Source organism: Heterodontus francisci, unplaced genomic scaffold, assembly GCF_036365525.1.
Source record: "Heterodontus francisci isolate sHetFra1 unplaced genomic scaffold, sHetFra1.hap1 HAP1_SCAFFOLD_940, whole genome shotgun sequence".
Lineage (NCBI taxonomy): Eukaryota > Metazoa > Chordata > Chondrichthyes > Heterodontiformes > Heterodontidae > Heterodontus > Heterodontus francisci.
The window spans coordinates 37394-54955 of NW_027140924.1; the positions used below are offsets into that span (position 1 = coordinate 37394).

The 17562-nt window shown below is 48.4% G+C and overlaps 1 protein-coding gene across 4 annotated transcripts in view; it reads left to right on the plus strand.

The window, feature by feature from the left end:
- LOC137361406 (NACHT, LRR and PYD domains-containing protein 3-like) overlaps positions 1-17562 on the plus strand; it is a 73151-nt gene that overhangs the window by 35709 nt on the left and 19880 nt on the right. For all 4 annotated transcript variants that reach the window (XM_068026276.1, XM_068026275.1, XM_068026274.1 and 1 more), the window contains 4 exons: positions 12553-12639; positions 12782-12952; positions 13095-13265; positions 13502-13672. In XM_068026276.1, the coding sequence (XP_067882377.1) occupies positions 12553-12639; positions 12782-12952; positions 13095-13265; positions 13502-13672 (600 nt within the window). The remainder of the gene's footprint in view (positions 1-12552; positions 12640-12781; positions 12953-13094; positions 13266-13501; positions 13673-17562) is intronic.

The window sequence follows — 17562 nt, forward strand, 5'->3', positions numbered from 1 at the left end:
GGAAGACAGGGAGCATCAATATGTGGCTTGAAGCATGGTGCAGGAGGGAGGGCTTCAGATTCTTGGGACATTGGGGCCAGTTCTGGGGCTGAAGGCACCTATTCAAAAGGGAAATGTTCCACCCCAACAGGACTGGGACCAATGGCCGCGTGGGGATGTTCACTAGCGCGGTTGCGGAGGGTTTAAATTAAAGTGGCAGGAGGATGATCACCAGCATATAGAAGTACAATAGAGGAATAAGGTACATAAAGGAGTGAGTATATTGGATAGTACTAGAGAAGGAGGGAGGACCATATTAGATACAAGCATACACCTTAGTAGGTGGAGACGGCTATTCGGCCCATCGAACCTGTTCCAACATTTGAGCAGATCATGACTGATCTGATTGCGGCCCCAACTCTACTTTCCTGTCTAGCTGCTATAACCTTTGACACTCCTGTCAATCAATAATCTGTTGAACTCCGCCTTAAAAATATTCAATGACCCTGCCTCCACTGCTCTCTGGAGAAGAGAATTCCGCAGACTAACAACCCTATGAGAGAAAACATTTCTCATCATCTCTGTCTTAAATGGGAGACCCTTTATTTTTAAACTGTGTTCCTTAATTTTAGTCTCTCCCACAAGGAGAAACATCTTTTCAGCATCCACCTGTCAAGTCCCCTCAGGATCTTATATGTTTCAATAAGATCACCTCTCATTCTTCTAAACTCCAGTGAAAACAGACCCAACCTGTCCAACCTTTCCTCTTCTGATCACCCCTTCATCCCAGGAAACAGTCGAGTGAATCTTCTCTGAACTGTTTCTAATGCAATTCTATCCTTTCTTAAGTAAGGAGACAAAAACTGAATGCAGTACTTCAGATGTGGTCTCACCAACACTCTGTACAACTGTAGCTAAGCTTCCCTACTTTTATATTTTATTCCCCTTGTAATAAACAACAACGTTCCATTTCCTTCCTAATCACTCACTGTACCTGCATACTAACTTTGTGAATCATGTACCAGGACACCCAGATCCCTCTGTACTGCAGAGTTCTGCAATCTCTCTCCATTTAAATAATATACTGCTTTTCAATTCTTCCTGCCAAAGTGAACAAGTACTCACTTTCCCACATTATACTCCATCTGCCAAAATTTTGCCTCCTCACTTAACCTATCTATATCTCTATGTAGACTCTTTATGTACTTCATTGGCTGTAAAGTGCTTTGAGATGTTTGGTGGTTGTGAAAAGCGATATAGAAATGCAAGTATTTTTCTTTACATGGAGATATTGGATCAGGTGATCAAAAGCTTGGAAAAGTCAGTTTGAAGGAGTGTCTTATTGGAGGAAAGTGTTCTGGGGAGGGTATTCCAGAGCTTGGGGCCTAGAAAACTGAAGGTCACCAATGGTGGAGCGATTAAAATCAGGGATGTACAAGAGGCCAGAATTAGAGGAGCACAGATATCTCGGAGGGTTGTGGGGCTGGAGGAGATTACAGAGATAGAGAGATTAAGAAGGATTACAAGGAATACAAAGACATGTTTAGACATATGTGTATAAGCACAAAGTGTGGTGAATAAGTTTGTTGAGCTACAAGTACAAACAGCATGTGGGAATATGAAATAAAAACAGAAAGTGCAGTCAATACTCAGCAGGTCAGGCAGCATCTGTGGAGAGAGAAGCAGAGTTAACGTTTCAGGTCTGTGACCTTTCATCAGAACTGATGTAAAGATAGGGAAGGATAAAAGGGAAGAGTGGTGACAGTACTGATTAGGGAAGACATTGTCCCTCTGTCTCTCCACACTCTTTAGAACTATGGCATTAAGTCTATATTGCCTCTCCCTCCCCATTCTGCCAAAATGCATCACCTCACACTTCACTGTATTAAATTCCATCTGCCACTTGTCTGCCTATATTACTAGTCTATCTCTGCCCTGTTACAGTCGATTGGTGACATCCTCACAGTCTGCTACATCTCCGAGTTTGGTATCATCAGTAAATTTTGAAATTTTACTCCATTTGAACATCCAAGTCATTTATATATGTCACAAATAAAATCAGTGCACCAGCACTGACCCTTGGGGAATGTCAATGTCCACCATCCAGTAGTCTGATAAACAATCATTTACCACCACTCGCTGGTTTCCATACTTAAACCAGTTTTTTTGTCTAAGCTGACACTTACCTTTCTATTCCAGACACCTCGATGTTTTTTTATTAACCAGCCTTTTATGTGGAACTTTGTCAAAAGGTATTTTAAAAACCATATAGAGAATGTCCACCGAATTCCCCTCATCGACCTTCTCTCTTACATCATTAAAAACATTCAGTTAGATTAGTCAAGCATGATCTGCCTTTTACAAATCCGTACTGACTCTCCTTAATTAACTCAAACCTCTCCAAACACCTGTTAATTTTTTCCCTGATCATTGTTTCCAAAATCTTACCCAACACAGTTAAACCGACTGGTCTGTAGTTACGATGCATGTTCTTACAAAGTTTCTTGAACAAGGGTGTCACATTTGTCACTGTCCAATCCTCTAGCACCTTCCCCGTATCTGGGGAAGATTAGAAGATTATGGCAAGCCCTTCCATATCTCCACCCTCACTTCCTTAAACAACCTGGATGCAAGACATCCAGACCAGGTGACATATACACTCTAAGCAGAGCCGGCCTTTCCAGTACATCCTGCCGATCAATCTTCACCCCATCCATTACCCCTACCATCTCCGCTTCAACTGGTATTTTGTCACATTCCACTTCCTTAGTAAACACCAATACGAAGTATTCATTTCATGTTCTAGCCTTGCCCTGCACCTCTAAGCATATATCACCCTCTTTGACCCTAATCGGCCTCACCCCACATCTTACTACCCCCTTAAACCCTTAAGGTGATTGGTAGAAGGATTAGAGGGGACATGAGAGGAAACGTTTTCACCCAGAGGGTGGTGGGTGTCTGGAATTCACTGTCAGGAATGGTGGTGGAGGCAGAAACTCTCAATTCTTTTAAATGGTACCTGGACATGTACCGAGGGTGCTGTAACCTGCAGGGCGGTGGACCAGGGGCTGGAAGGTGGTATTAGTTTGGGTGGATAGCTTCTTTAGCCAGCATGAACACGATGGGCTGAATGGCCTCATTCTATGCTGTACTTTTTCTGTGTTTCTATGTTTCTTACCATTTACATGCTGTTAGAGGATTTTTGGGTTCCCTTTTACGTTAACTGCCATTCCATTCTCAGATGATCACACACATCAGAGCCACAGCAATCTCCCACACGGCAGCTCATTTAAAGCCAGCACAGCCCCCCCCAACGTGGAGGGGGTGGGCTGTCTGACACCGGCAATGGTTTCAGATGCCTGTGTGCAGGAGCTGGTCCCATCTTTCAAGGGCAACCAGTGCTGCCCCCAAAATTTACCTAACAAAATTGTAATGCCCCTTTCCTACCCCCAATAAGAATTACATTAACTATTTTCCCTTTCCCCCCCCCCCCCCCCCCCACAAAATACTTAACTTTGAAACGTGACCTTTGTTCCCCGAGACTGTACAAAGTTTAAAGTTCATCCCTTCCCACAATCCCATATACTGATGATGATTATTTGACCCCGTCCCCCCATCACTGCTCCCCGCCCCCCCCACACTAAATATCTTAATTTCCCCCCGCCCCCCCACCCCACACCAGTGTCCTGCCTGCTTTTCCCAGACGGGGAAGTGAAGGTGTGGGAGTGCCGGCTGCTGCACTGGAGATCATGGTGGGCCCGGAAGATTCGAGGTAAGTTTATTTCAATCTATTCATTAAAATATTTCAATGCAGGTCCCGCCGCCCAGCGGCAGGGGTGCCGTCACAGAGCCTTGTCACCACCAGGAGGATCAGGCCGGGCCCTCCCGGAATCGGGCTCCATGGTGAACCTCTGCCAGAAGCATCTTCCACCTCCCCCACCACGGAGCCTGAAACCAGGGGCTCGGTAAAATCCAGCCCATTGTGTTTGGCCTGGTTCGTGCTTGAATAATTCACCTGACATGCTCCATACACTGTTTTTTTATTTTGTCATATTCTCTATCTCCCTCATTATCCAAGGAGCCCTGGCTTTGTTTCCCCGACCTTTCCAGCTTGTTGGAATGTACTTAGCCCATTCTCCGTGATGTCCTTTACCCCAGTACCAGGGAGGTAACACATCATCTAGGACTGACCAATATGAATTCACTGTTTGATTTGTGGGTGACTATCTTACATTGATGGCCTCTAGTTTTGCTTTTCCGCACAAGTGGAAACATTCTCTGTGTCTCCTCTATTGAAACCTTTCATACTTTTAAACACCTCTATTAGATCACCCCTCAGCCTGCTCCTTTTTTTTTTAGAGAAAAGAGACCAGTCTGTTCATTCCCTCCTGATCGGTATTCCCTGCATTTCTGGTATCATCCTTGTGAATATTTTTCACACTCTCCAGTGCCTCCATATCTTTTTTATAATATGATGAACAGAATTGTCTGCAGTATTCCAGGTGTGGTCCAACCAGGGTTTGACACAAGTTTAGCATAACTTCGATACTTTTCAATTCTACCCCCTAGGAATAAACCTTAGTGCTTGGTTTACTGTTAACCTGTGTAATTACTTTTAGTGATTTGTGTATTTGTTCTCCCAGATCACTTACCTCCTCTGCCCTATTTAGATTCTTATTTTGTAAGTAATATGTAACCTCTTTACTTTTCTTTCCAAAATGTAATACCTCACATTTATCAATGTTGATATTAATTTGTCAATTACATGTCTATTCTGCAAGTTTGTGAATATCTTCATGTAATTTGTTGCTATCCTCCTCAGATTAACTATCCCCCCAACCCCAAGTTTGGTGCCATCTGAAGATTTAGAAATTGTGTTTTTGATTCCAAAGTCTAAATCATTAATATAAATTGTAAAACAGTGATCCCAGCACTGATCCTTGTGGAACATCACTTTCCACCTTCTGCCATTCTGAGTAACTACTCTTTATCCCTATTCTCTGCTTTCTGTTTTGAAGCCAGCTAGCTGTCCATTCTGCTTGTTCCCTTATCCTGCAATCTCTGACCTTATTCATTAGTCTGTTATGTGATATCTTATCAAAGACTTTTTGAAAATCTGGATAAATTGTATCTACTGCATTAGCATTGTCTACTTTCTCTGTCACCTCTTCAAAAAATTCAACAAGGTTGGTTAAGCAAGACTTTCTCTTTAAATCCATGCTGACTATTCATTATTATATCTTTGGTTTCCAGATATTCTTCTATTCCCACCTTTAGTAGAGATTCCATTATTTTTCCTATCACTGATGTTAAGCCAACTGGTCTATAGTTCCCGGTACATGTTCTATCTCCTTTCTTAAATATCGGTATAATGTTAGCTATCGGCCAGTCTTCTGACACTACACCTTTCTCTAAAGAATGATTAAAAATGTGTAGTAATGTCTCTGCTATCTCTTCCCTAGATTTTTTTAAAATGTGTGGATGTAATCCATTTGGACCAGGGGTTTTTATCCTCTGAGTTTGATTAGTTTATTTAAAACTTCACCTTTTTATTTTCAATGCTGTTATCTGATTTCTAATCTGTCCACCTATCCTGTTTTCCTGGTAAATATTGAAGCAAGGTCATTATTTAATATTTCTGTCATTTCTCTATCATTGCCTGTTGTGATATAATCCTGACCATCAATAATTGACCCTTTTCCATCATGATTTTCCTTTTTTTATTTATGTGCCTATAAAATATTTTACTATTTGTTCCTTGATAATTTAATTGTTCCTTTTTGTCCTTTTTTTAAAATGTCTAATCTCTTTGTCATGCTCTCCCCTGCTGCTCATGTACTTAATGTCTGTCTTTTTCCAAGACCTCATTTTTCTTTATCTGATATCTTTGTTCATCCATGGTAACTCATTAGTGTTTCACTTGTTCTTGTCTTTTACACAGAATATATTTTTCCTGGACTATGTCGAACATGGTTTTAAATGTTTCCCATTGCTGTTCTCCATCACTGTTTGACAATAGGGCGGCACAGTGGCGCAGTGGTTAGCACCGCAGCCTCACAGCTCCAGGGACCCGGGTTCAATTCCGGGTACTGCCTGTGTGGAGTTTGCAAGTTCTCCCTGTGTCTGCGTGGGTTTTCTCCGGGTGCTCCGGTTTCCTCCCACAAGCCAAAAGACTTGCAGGTTGATAGGTAAATTGGCCATTATAAATTGTCACTAGTATAGGTAGGTGGTAGGGAAATATAGGGACAGGTGGGGATGTTTGGTAGGAATATGGGATTAGTGTAGGATTAGTATAAATGGGTGGTTGATGTTCAGCACAGACTCGGTGGGCCGAAGGGCCTGTTTCAGTGCTGTATCTCTAATCTAATCTAATCTAATATTGTTGTCAGTTTTATTTCCCTCAGCTCTATTCTCAGACCCTCAAAATCCACTTTTCTCCAATCTATTCCCTGGTCTTCGTCATACTTACGTCCTTCTCAATTATTGTCTTAAAGTATATAATATTAATGTTCACTATTGTCTAGATGTTCCCCTACTTTTACTTCTTTTATCTGCTCTGGCTCATTCCCCATTACTCGATCCAGTAGGGAATCCTCCCTTGTTGAGCTTCTTACATAGTGGGTTAGAAAGGAGTCTTGTACATATTGTAGTAACTCCATTCCCTTATTTCATTTACATATCTCTTCTGGCCAATTAATCTCATGTTAGTTGAAATTCCCCCATGATTATTCCATGTTTTTTTTATTAATTTCCCTAATTTCTTTGTATACTTCTCCCTCACCTTCCTTCCACTATTATGTGGTCCGTCGACTATCCCTGTTAATGTGGTTAATCCTTTATTATCTTTTATCTTTATCCATGTGGATTCTATTTCTCTCTTGCTGATGTCCATGTCACATTTTGCTACTGCCATTGTTTTCAGTATTAAGTACAGCTACTCCAACTCCCCAATTTCCCCTCTATCTTTTCTAAGTAGTTTATATCCTGCAATGTTTAATGCTCAGTCCAGATTTTTCCATAGCTGTGTCTCAGTAATCCCTAATATGGATCCTCACAATGTAGTATTGCCTCCAGTTCCCCTGTTTTATTACTGACACTGTGTGTATTGCTGTATGAAAACTTTAACTCATTTGTAATAACAGTTCCTCTTACTTCATTTTTTTTACCAGCTTTTTACAATCATACTCCATAATTCTATTTACCTCCTTTCTATCGAAGTACTCACTTTTTTCTTTCCAATGAGTGCTACTAAAGAGTGTTTTTTTTTCAATTCAGTGTAGCTTATTAAGGACTTTATATCGTAGTGGGTAGAACAAGGCCCCTGGTGTAATTAGTATTTTGTAAAGGAAGTAACTAAATTAATTTAAAGGTAAGTCATGGCAGGAGAGCTCAGCCCTGTGGTATACTCCTCCTGCACTATGTGAGAAATCAGGGATGCTTCCAGTATCCCTGGTGACCATGTGTGCAGGAAGTGTATCCATCAGCAGCCACTGGCTACCTACATTACAGAGCTGGAGCTGTGGGTGGATTCACTGTGGAGCATCCGCGATGCTGAGGACGTCGTGGATAGCACGTTTAGTGAGGTGGTCACACCGCAGGTAATGGCTGCACAGGCAGAAAAGAGATGGGTGACCACCAGACGGAGTAGTAGGCACAGGCAGGTAATGCTGGAGTCCCCTGTGGTCATCCCCCTCTCAAACAGATATACCACTTTGGATACTGTTGGGGGGAATGAGCTCCCAGGGGAAAGCAGCAACAGCCAGGTCTGTGGCACCATGGAGGGCTCTGCTGCACAGCAAGGGAGGAAAAAGGGGTGGAAGAGCTACAGTGATAGGAGGATTCTATCGTAAGGGGTGCAGATAGGCGTTTCTGTGGCCACAAATGAGACTCCAGGATGGTATGTTGCCTCCCTGGTGCTATGGTCAAGGATGTCTCAGAGCGGCTGCTGGACATTCTGAAAGGGGAGGTTGAGCAGTCAGAGCTCATGGTGCATTTTGGTACTAACGACATAGGCAGGAAGAGAGATGAGGTCCTGCAAAGTGAATATAGGGAGTTAGGCAGAAGGTTAAAAAGCAGGACCTCTAGGGTTGTAATCTCAGGATTACTCCCTGTGCCACGTGCTCGTGAGGGTAGGAATAGGAGGATAAGGTAAATGAATGTGTGGCTGAAGAGCTGGTGTAGGCAGGAGGGCTTCAGCTACTTGCATCATTGGGATCTCTTCTGGTGCAGAGGTGACCTGTACAAGAGGGACAGGTTGCATCTAAACTGGAAGGGGACCAATATCCTTGCGAGGAGGTTTGCTAGTACTACTCGGGAGGGTTTAAACTAGTCTGGCAGGGGGGTGGGACCTTTCTGATGAGATAGTTGAGACAAATGTGGAGGTTAAAGCAAGCAAGTCCAGTAGGCAGGACAGGGAGTGTGGATAGTCTGGTAGGCTAAATTGCATTTACTTTAATGCAAGAAGCCTTACAGGGAAGGCAGATGAACTCAGAGCATGGATCGGTGCATGGGATTGTGATATTATAGCTATTACGGAAACGTGGTTGAGGGATGGGCAGGACTGGCAGTTCAATGTTCCGGGGTACCGAAGCTTCCCGTGTGACAGAGGTGAAGGTAAGAGAGGAGGGGGAGTTGCACTATTGATTAGGGAGGATATCACGGCAGTACTGAGAGAGGATGTCCTGGGGGGAATGTCCAGCGAGGCCATATGGGTAGAACTGAGAAAATAAGAAAGGGGTGATCGCTTTGATGGGATTATACTATAGGCCCCCCAATAGTCAGAGGGAATTGGAGGAGCATATATATAGGGAAATCACAGATAGGTGTCGGAATTATAGGGTTGTAATAGTAGGTGATTTTAACTTCCCCAATATTGACTGGGACTGCCTTAGTGCTAAGGGATCAGATGGGGAAGAAGTTGTTAAGTGTGTCCAGGATAGTTTTCTGAAGCAGTGTGTGGATGGCTCTCCTTGAAAAGGGGCTCGACCTCCTCTTGGGAAATGAGGCTGGGCAGGTGGTTGATGTGTCAGTGGGGGAGCACTTTGGGACCAGTGACCATAACTCTATTAGCTTCAAGATAGTTATGGAAAAGGATAGGACTGGTCCTCAGGTTGAAGTCTTAAATTGGGGGAAGGCTAATTTCGATGGCATCAGACAGGAACTCTCAGAAGGAGGCAAATATCAGGTATAGGCAGCTGGGATAAAGCGAGTCCCTCGAGGAGTATAGGGGATGCAGGAGTACACTTAAGAAGGAAATTAGGAGGGCGAAAAGGGGCCATGAGATTTCCCTGGCAGATAAGATAAAAGGAGAATGTTAAAAGATTCTATAAGTATATTAAGAGTAAAAGGGTAGCTAGGGAGAAAGTAGGTTCCTTTAAAGATCAGTGTGGCAATCTATGTGTGGAGCCATGGGAAATGGGTGAGGTCTTAAAGTGAATACTTCTCATCTGTATTTACCGTGGAGAAGGTCATGGAAGCTAGTGAGTTCAAGGGAGGGAACAGCGATATCCTGGAGCATATCAACATTACAAAGGAGGAGGTGTTGGAGGTTTTGAAGCGCATTAAGGTGGATAAATCCCCAGGGCCTGACCAGGTGTATCCTATGATGCTATGGGAAGCAAGGGAGGAGATTGCTGGGGCCCTGGCAGATATTTTTGTATCATCATTAGTCACGGGTGAGGTACCGGAAGACTGGAGGATAGCTAATGTTGTGCCTTTATTGAAGAAGGGCAGCAGGGATAAGCCAGGGAACTACAGGCCGATGAGTCTTACATCAGTGGTGGGAAAGTTATTGGAAGGGATTCTGAGAGACAGGATTTATATGCATCTGGAAAGGCATGGTCTGATTAGGGATAGTCAGCATGGCTTTGTGCGTGGGAAATCATGTCTCACGAATTTGATTGAGTTTTTTGAGGATTTGACCAAGAGGATTGACGAGGGCAGGGTGATGGACGTTGTCTACATGGACTTTAGCAAGGCCTTTGACTAGGTCCCGCATGGTAGGCTGGTCCGGAAGGTTTGAACACATGGGATCCAGGGTGAGCTAACCAATTGGAATACAAAATTTGGCTTGGTGATAGGAGGCAGAGGGTGGTGGTGGAGGGTTGTTTTTCAGATTGGAGGCCGGTAACCAGTGGTGTGCTGCAGAGATCGGTGCTGGGCCCTCTGTTGTTTGTCATATATATTAATGACTTGGATGTGAATGTCGGGCATGGTCAGTACGTTTGCAGATGACACCAAAATTGGAGGGAGAGTGGACAGTCAAGAAGGTTGTCTAAGGTTACAAAAGGATATAGATCAACTGGGAAAGTGGGCAAGGGATTGGCAAGTGGAATTTAATGCAGACAAGTGTGAGGTGATGCATTTTGGGAACTTAAACCAGGGCAGGACATAGACAGTGAATGGCAGGACCCTGGGGAGTGTTGTTGAGTCGAGCGGCCTTGGTGTGCAAGTACATAGTTCCCTGAAAGTGGCAACACAGGTAGACAGGGTGGTGAAGAAGGCGTATGGCATGCTTGCCGAGGCATTGACTACAAGAGTTGGGACGTCATGTTACAGTTGTACATAACGTTGGTTCGGCCACACTTGGAGGACTGTGTGCAGTTCTGGTTGCCGCACTACAGGAAAGATGTGATTAAGCTAGAGAGGATGCAGAAAAGATTCACAAGGATGTTACCTGGTTTGGAGGGCCTGAGTTATAAAGAGAGATTGGATAGGCTGGGTCTGTTTTCCCTGGAGCGAAGGAGGCTGACAGGGGACATGATGGAGGTATATAAAATTATGAGAGGGGTAGATAGCCAGAGTCTACTTCCCATGATAGGAGTGACTAAAACTAGAGGCCATAGATTTAAGGTGAGAGGGAGGAGTTTTAAAGGTGATCAAAGGGGTAAATTTTTCACACAAAGAATAGTGGGTATCTGGAATGAGCTGCCAGAGGAGGTGGTGGAGGCAGGTACAGTAGCGACATTTAAGAGGCATCTGGACAGGTACTTGAATGAGAGAGTCATAGAGGGATATGGAATTAATGCAGGCAGGTGGGATTCGGCATGGACACAGTGGGCCGAAGGGCCTGTTTCTATGCTGTACGACTCTATGAGAATGCTCCACTTTCCTGTATTGTTTCTATTCAGGCTGAATTCATTTTCTGTTCGTCCCTCCCCATCTCCCCCACACCCCCTCACCCCCACCCTGCCCCGTCTTATTAGTTTAAAGCCTTTACCATCTCCTTGTTTGCCCTTTCCACTCGGACACAGGTCCCATCCCGGTTCAGGTGGAGTCTGTAAACTCAGTATAACTCCTTCCTGTGCCAGTACCGGTGCCAATGTTTCATTTAAAGGAACCCCTCTTTCCCACACCAGCTCTTTAGCCACACTTGAATTCTCCTGATCTGACTGTTTCTTTGCCAATTCACATGTGGATTGGGAAATAATCCAGTGATTATTGCCCTTGAGGTCCTGCTTTTTAATTTAGCTCCAAACACCTGATATTCCCTCAGCAGGATCTCCTCCCGGTTCCTACATATGTCGTTTGTTCCAACATCAACCACGACAACTGGATTATTCCCTCCCCTTCCAAATTGCTCTCCTGCCACCATAAGATATCCCTTACCCTGGCACCTTGTAGACAACGCACCCGACAGGATTCTCATTCATGGCTGCAGAGGACACTATCCATCCCTCTAATTATAGAAACCCTTATCACTACCACATTCTATTCTGCTCTTTCCCCCTTGGACAGTCTTCTGAGCCACAGTACCTTGGTCTACATTGTGACTGTCCTCCCCACAGTCTTTCTCCTTGTCCTCACAGGTAACAAGTACATTGTACCTTTTGGACAGGACCTGTGTTTGAGGAACCTCCTTCTCAATCTCTCCTCAGTCCTCACCATGCTGCTCCCTAATGGTTACACCCTCTTCTTGAACCTGTGATTTTCTCTGAACTGTGACTGTGTTCTGGATAAAACTGTGAAGAAATTCCTCCCCCTCCCTTATGTTTGGGAATGTCTCTAACTCACATTCCTGCCCATTGACTCTGAGCTGGAATGACTGAAGATGGAGACATTTCCTGCTGGTGTGGGAATGTGGGACAGTCTCACTATCCACAAACTCCCACATCCTACAGTCACAACACGTAGCCTGCCCTGTCATCTCTAGTCTTTTATCATTAATTTCCTTATTGATAACCTGAATAAATGTAATTAGGTCTTTTAAAACAATTCATAATAAATGTATTAATTAGTTCATTTATCAAATTAATTTAATAAAGTAATAGATTTATTACCCCAAGCAATACTTTATTCAAATGCTGTCACTTAGAGAGACAAAAACACACTGTAATACTCACCAACCAATCACCTACCTTCTGTCCCGTTACTTCCCTCTTTGATGTTTATTGACAGCTCCTGAATATATGAGGAGTTCTACAGTGTGAGGTTCATTGTCAGTGATGGGAAAATCTGGTTGTTAATTTCCTCAAGTCTTTTTCAGTGTTTCCTGTAACATTCAACAGAAAGTGAATTGTATCAGGTCCGGGTTTGATTCAGTTTGTTTCTCACTCTCTGTCTGTTTGTGTTTAGACTGGATTCCAATAATCTGGGAGATTCAGGAGTGAAACTATTGTCTGAGGCTTTGAGGAACCCAGACTGTAAAATACAGGACCTGGGGTAAGTACCAGATTGTGTGAGATTGTGTTTATAATAACTGGGTATCTGACACTGTACATTACTATTAATATCAGTAATAGTGTTATTAATAAACACTGGGAATTTACTCTAATTCCTGTCATTTCTCCATCTTTGATTCCAGGCTGGGAGGAAACAATCTCACAGATTCTTGTATCGAAGATCTTGCCTCCGCTCTCAGTACAAACCGGTCACTGACAGATCTGGACCTGAGTGATAATAATCTGGGAGATTCAGGAGTGAAACTACGGTCTGAAGCTCTGAGGAACACGGACTGTAAAATACAGAAATTGTGGTGAGTACCAGACTGTGTGAGATTGTGTTTATAATAACTGGATGTCTGACACTGTACGTTACTATTAATATCAGTAATGGTGTTATTAATAAACACTGGGAATTTACTCTAATTCCTGTTATTTCTCCATCTTTGATTCCAGGCTGGGAGGAAACAATCTCTCAGATTCTTGTATCGAAGATCTCGCCTCCGCTCTCAGTACAAACAGGTCACTGACGGATCTGGACCTGAGTGGTAATAATCTGGGAGATTCAGGAGTGAAACTACTGTCTGAGGCTCTGAAGAACCCAGACTGTAAAATACAGGAACTGTGGTAAGTGCCAGACTGTGTGAGATTGTGTTTATAATAACTGGGTATCTGACACTATGTTGCTATTAATATCAGTAATAGTGTTATTAATAAACACTGTGCATTATTATTAGTATCAGCAATGGTGTTATTACTAAGCACTGCATATTACTCTAGTAATAACATGATCAGTAATAATGTTATTAATAAACACTGGGGATTTACTCTAATTCCTGTTATTTCTCTATCTTTGATCCCAGGTTGGTAGGAAACAATCTCACAACTTCGTGTATCGATGATCTCGCATCTGCTCTCAGTACAAACCGATCACTGACGGATCTGAACCTGAATTATAATGAACTGGGAGATTCAGGAGTGAAACTACTGTCTGAGGCTCTGAGGAACCCGGACTGTAAAATACAGAAATTGTGGTAAGTGCGAATTGTATGTTAGTTGTATATTAATTGTGTGCAGATAGTGGGCATTGACTGGGGTTTCAATTCAGCACATATAAAGAGCCACTTATTGACACTGTGGTGTGATTGAGTGAGGAGGTGTATGTTTGTAATGCTAAACTCTAAATTAATGTAAGACTGAGTAAAGATTAGCTCCAGTAATATTCTTCACCAACTGGATTTCCAGAGTAGAATATGGTAACAGAGAATGGTCGCCTCAAGGTGAAGGTCGAAGGTTATGAAAAAAAGGCTGCGTTTGCTGACAATGTAACCACTAGGTGGCGCTGCACTGGCACATGTGTAAATACAGCCTGCTGCACTAAAACGTCACTGTCTGCGGTGTTCGGGTAGCTGCCAGGACTAAAGATGGCGGTGCTCAAATAATCACAGAAAGGCAACTGAAACACATGGCAGCACACAATCGCTGTACATGGAGCGGGGTGGGTGGGTGGCGGGAGATGTGAGGGGTGAGGCAGCGGGCGGCCAGAGTGAGGATAGTGGGTGAGGAGCGGGGGGGAGTGGGGAAGGAGAACGAAGAGGGGTGGGGAGCAAGTGGTGGGGGGAGTGAGCGGGAGGAAGCAGGGAATGAGTGGCCTGCAGTCAGTGGCCGGGGGCTGGGGAGGAGGAGTGCACACTCGGACCCACCGCCACCAAGTTCTTCAGGCTGCTCTCCCCCCCCCGCTTCCCCCCTTGCTCACCCCCCGCTTCCCCCCCTCGCTCTCTCCCCGCTTCCCCCCCTCGCTCTCTGCCCACTTCCCCCTTTGCTCTCTCCCCGCTTCCCCCCCCGCTTCCCCCTCTCGCTCACCCCCCGCTTCCCCCCTCACTCTCCCCCCACTTCCCCCCTTGCTCAACCCCGCTTCCCCCCCTCTCTCTCCCTGCTTCCTCCCTCACTCTCTCCCCACTTCCCCCCTTGCTCAACCCCCGCTTTCTCCCCGCTTCCCCCCCCTCGCTCTCCCTGCTTCCCCCCTTACTCTCTCGCCGCATCCCCCCTTGCTCTCTCCCCGCCTCCCCCTTATTCTCTTCCCGCTTCCACCTTGCTCTCTCCCTGCTTCCCCCTCACTCTCTCCCTGCTTCCCCCTCGCTCTCTCCCTGCTTTCCCCCCACGCTCTCCCCATTGCCCCCCCAATGCTCTCTCCCCATTGCCCCCCCAATGCTCTCTCCCCATTGCCCCCCCAATGCTCTCTCCCCGCTTCCCCCCTCGCTCTCTCCCTGCTTCCCCCCTCGCTCTCCCTGCTTCCCCCCACACTCTCTCCCCACTTCCCCCCTTGCTCACCCCCCACTTTCTCCCCGCTTCCCCTCCCTCGCTCTCCCTGCTTCCCCCCTTACTCTCTCGCCGCATCCCCCCTTGCTCTCTCCCCGCATCCCCCCTTGCTCTCTCCCCGCCTCCCCCTTATTCTCTTCCCGCTTCCACCTCGCTCTCTCCCTGCTTCCCCCTCGCTCTCTCCCTGCTTCCCCCTCGCTCTCTCCCTGCTTCCCCCTCGCTCTCTCCCTGCTTCCCCCCTCGCTCTCTCCCTGCTTCCCCCCTCGCTCTCTCCCTGCTTCCCCCCTCGCTCTCTCCCTGCTTCCCCCTCGCTCTCTCCCTGCTTCCCCCTCGCTCTCTCCCTGCTTCCCCCTCGCTCTCTCCCTGCTTCCCCCTCGCTCTCTCCCTGCTTCCCCCCCCAATGCTCTCTCCCTGCTTCCCCCCCCAATGCTCTCTCCCCATTGCCCCCCCAATGCTCTCTCCCCATTGCCCCCCCAATGCTCTCTCCCCATTGCCCCCCCATGCTCTCTCCCCATTGCCCCCCCCATGCTCTCTCCCCATTGCCCCCCCCATGCTCTCTCCCCATTGCCCCCCCCATGCTCTCTCCCCATTGCCCCCCCAATGCTCTCTCCCCATTGCCCCCCCAATGCTCTCTCCCCATTGCCCCCCCAATGCTCTCTCCCTGCTTCCCCCCTCGCTCTCTCCCTGCTTCCCCCCTCGCTCTCTCCCTGCTTCCCCCCTCGCTCTCTCCCTGCTTCCCCCCTCGCTCTCTCCCCATTGCCCCCCCCAATGCTCTCTCCCCATTGCCCCCCCCAATGCTCTCTCCCCATTGCCCCCCCCAATGCTCTCTCCCCATTGCCCCCCCCAATGCTCTCTCCCCATTGCCCCCCCCAATGCTCTCTCCCCATTGCCCCCCCCAATGCTCTCTCCCCATTGCCCCCCCAATGCTCTCTCCCCATTGCACCCCCCAATGCACTCTCCCCATTGCCCCCCCAATGCACTCTCCCCATTGCCCCCCCAATGCTCTCTCCCCATTGCCCCCCAATGCTCTCTCCCCGCTTCTCCCTTGCTCTCTCCCCGCTTCCCCCTCGCTCTCTCCCCGCTTGCCACGTGCTCTCTTCCCACTTCACCCGCCCCGCTCTCTCCCCATCTCCCCCCCCCCTCGCTCTCTCCCCGCTTCCCCCTCGCTCTCTCCCCGCTTCCCCCTCGCTCTCTCCCCGCTTCCCCCCTCGCTCTCTCCCCGCTTCCCCCCTCGCTCTCTCCCCGCTTCCCCCCTCGCTCTCTCCCCGCTTCCCCCCTCGCTCTCTCCCCGCTTCCCCCCTCGCTCTCTCCCCGCTTCCCCCCTCGCTCTCTCCCCGCTTCCCCCCTCGCTCTCTCCCCGCTTCCCCCCTCGATCTCTCCCCGCTTCCCCCCTCGCTCTCTCCCCGCTTCCCCCCTCGCTCTCTCCCCGCTTCCCCCCTCGCTCTCTCCCCGCTTCCCCCCTCGCTCTCTCCCCGCTTCCCCCCTCGCTCTCTCCCCGCTTCCCCCCTCGCTCTCTCCCCGCTTCCCCCCTCGCTCTCTCCCCGCTTCCCCCCTCGCTCTCTCCCCGCTTCCCCCCTCGCTCTCTCCCCGCTTCCCCCCTCGCTCTCTCCCCGCTTCCCCCCTCGCTCTCTCCCCGCTTCCCCCCTCGCTCTCTCCCCGCTTCCCCCCTCGCTCTCTCCCCGCTTCCCCCCTCGCTCTCTCCCCGCTTCCCCCCTCGCTCTCTCCCCGCTTCCCCCCTCGCTCTCTCGCCGCTTCCCCCCCTCGCTCTGTCGCCGCTTCCCCCCCTCGCTCTCTCGCCGCTTCCCCCCCTCGCTCTCTCGCCGCTTCCCCCCCCTCGCTCTCTCGCCGCTTCCCCCCCTCGCTCTCTCGCCGCTTCCCCCCCTCGCTCTCTCGCCGCTTCCCCCCCTCGCTCTCTCGCCGCTTCCCCCCCTCGCTCTCTCGCCGCTTCCCCCCCTCGCTCTCTCGCCGCTTCCCCCCCTCGCTCTCTCGCCGCTTCCCCCCCCTCGCTCTCTCGCCGCTTCCCCCCCTCGCTCTCTCGCCGCTTCCCCCCCTCGCTCTCTCGCCGCTTCCCCCCCTCGCTCTCTCGCCGCTTCCCCCTCTCGCTCACCCCCCGCTTCCCCCCTCACTCTCCCCCCACTTCCCCCCTTGCTCAACCCCGCCTCCCCCCCTCGCTGTCCCTGCTTCCTCCCTCACTCTCTCCCCACTTCCCCCCTTGCTCACCCCCCGCTTTCTCCCCGCTTCCCCCCCCTCGCTCTCCCTGCTTCCCCCCTTACTCTCTCGCCGCATCCCCCCTTGCTCTCTCCCCGCCTCCCCCTTATTCTCTTCCCGCTTCCACCTTGCTCTCTCCCTGCTTCACCCTCGCTCTCTCCCTGCTTCCCCCTCGCTCTCTCCCTGCTTCCCCCTCGCTCTCTCCCTGCTTCCCCCCCCACGCTCTCCCAATTGCCCCCCCAATGCTCTCTCCCCATTGCCCCCCCAATGCTCTCTCCCCGCTTCCCCCCTCGCTCTCTCCCTGCTTGCCCCCTCGCTCTCCCTGCTTCCCCCCTCACTCTCTCCCCACTTCCCCCCTTGCTCACCCCCCGCTTTCTCCGTGCTTCCCCCCCCTCGC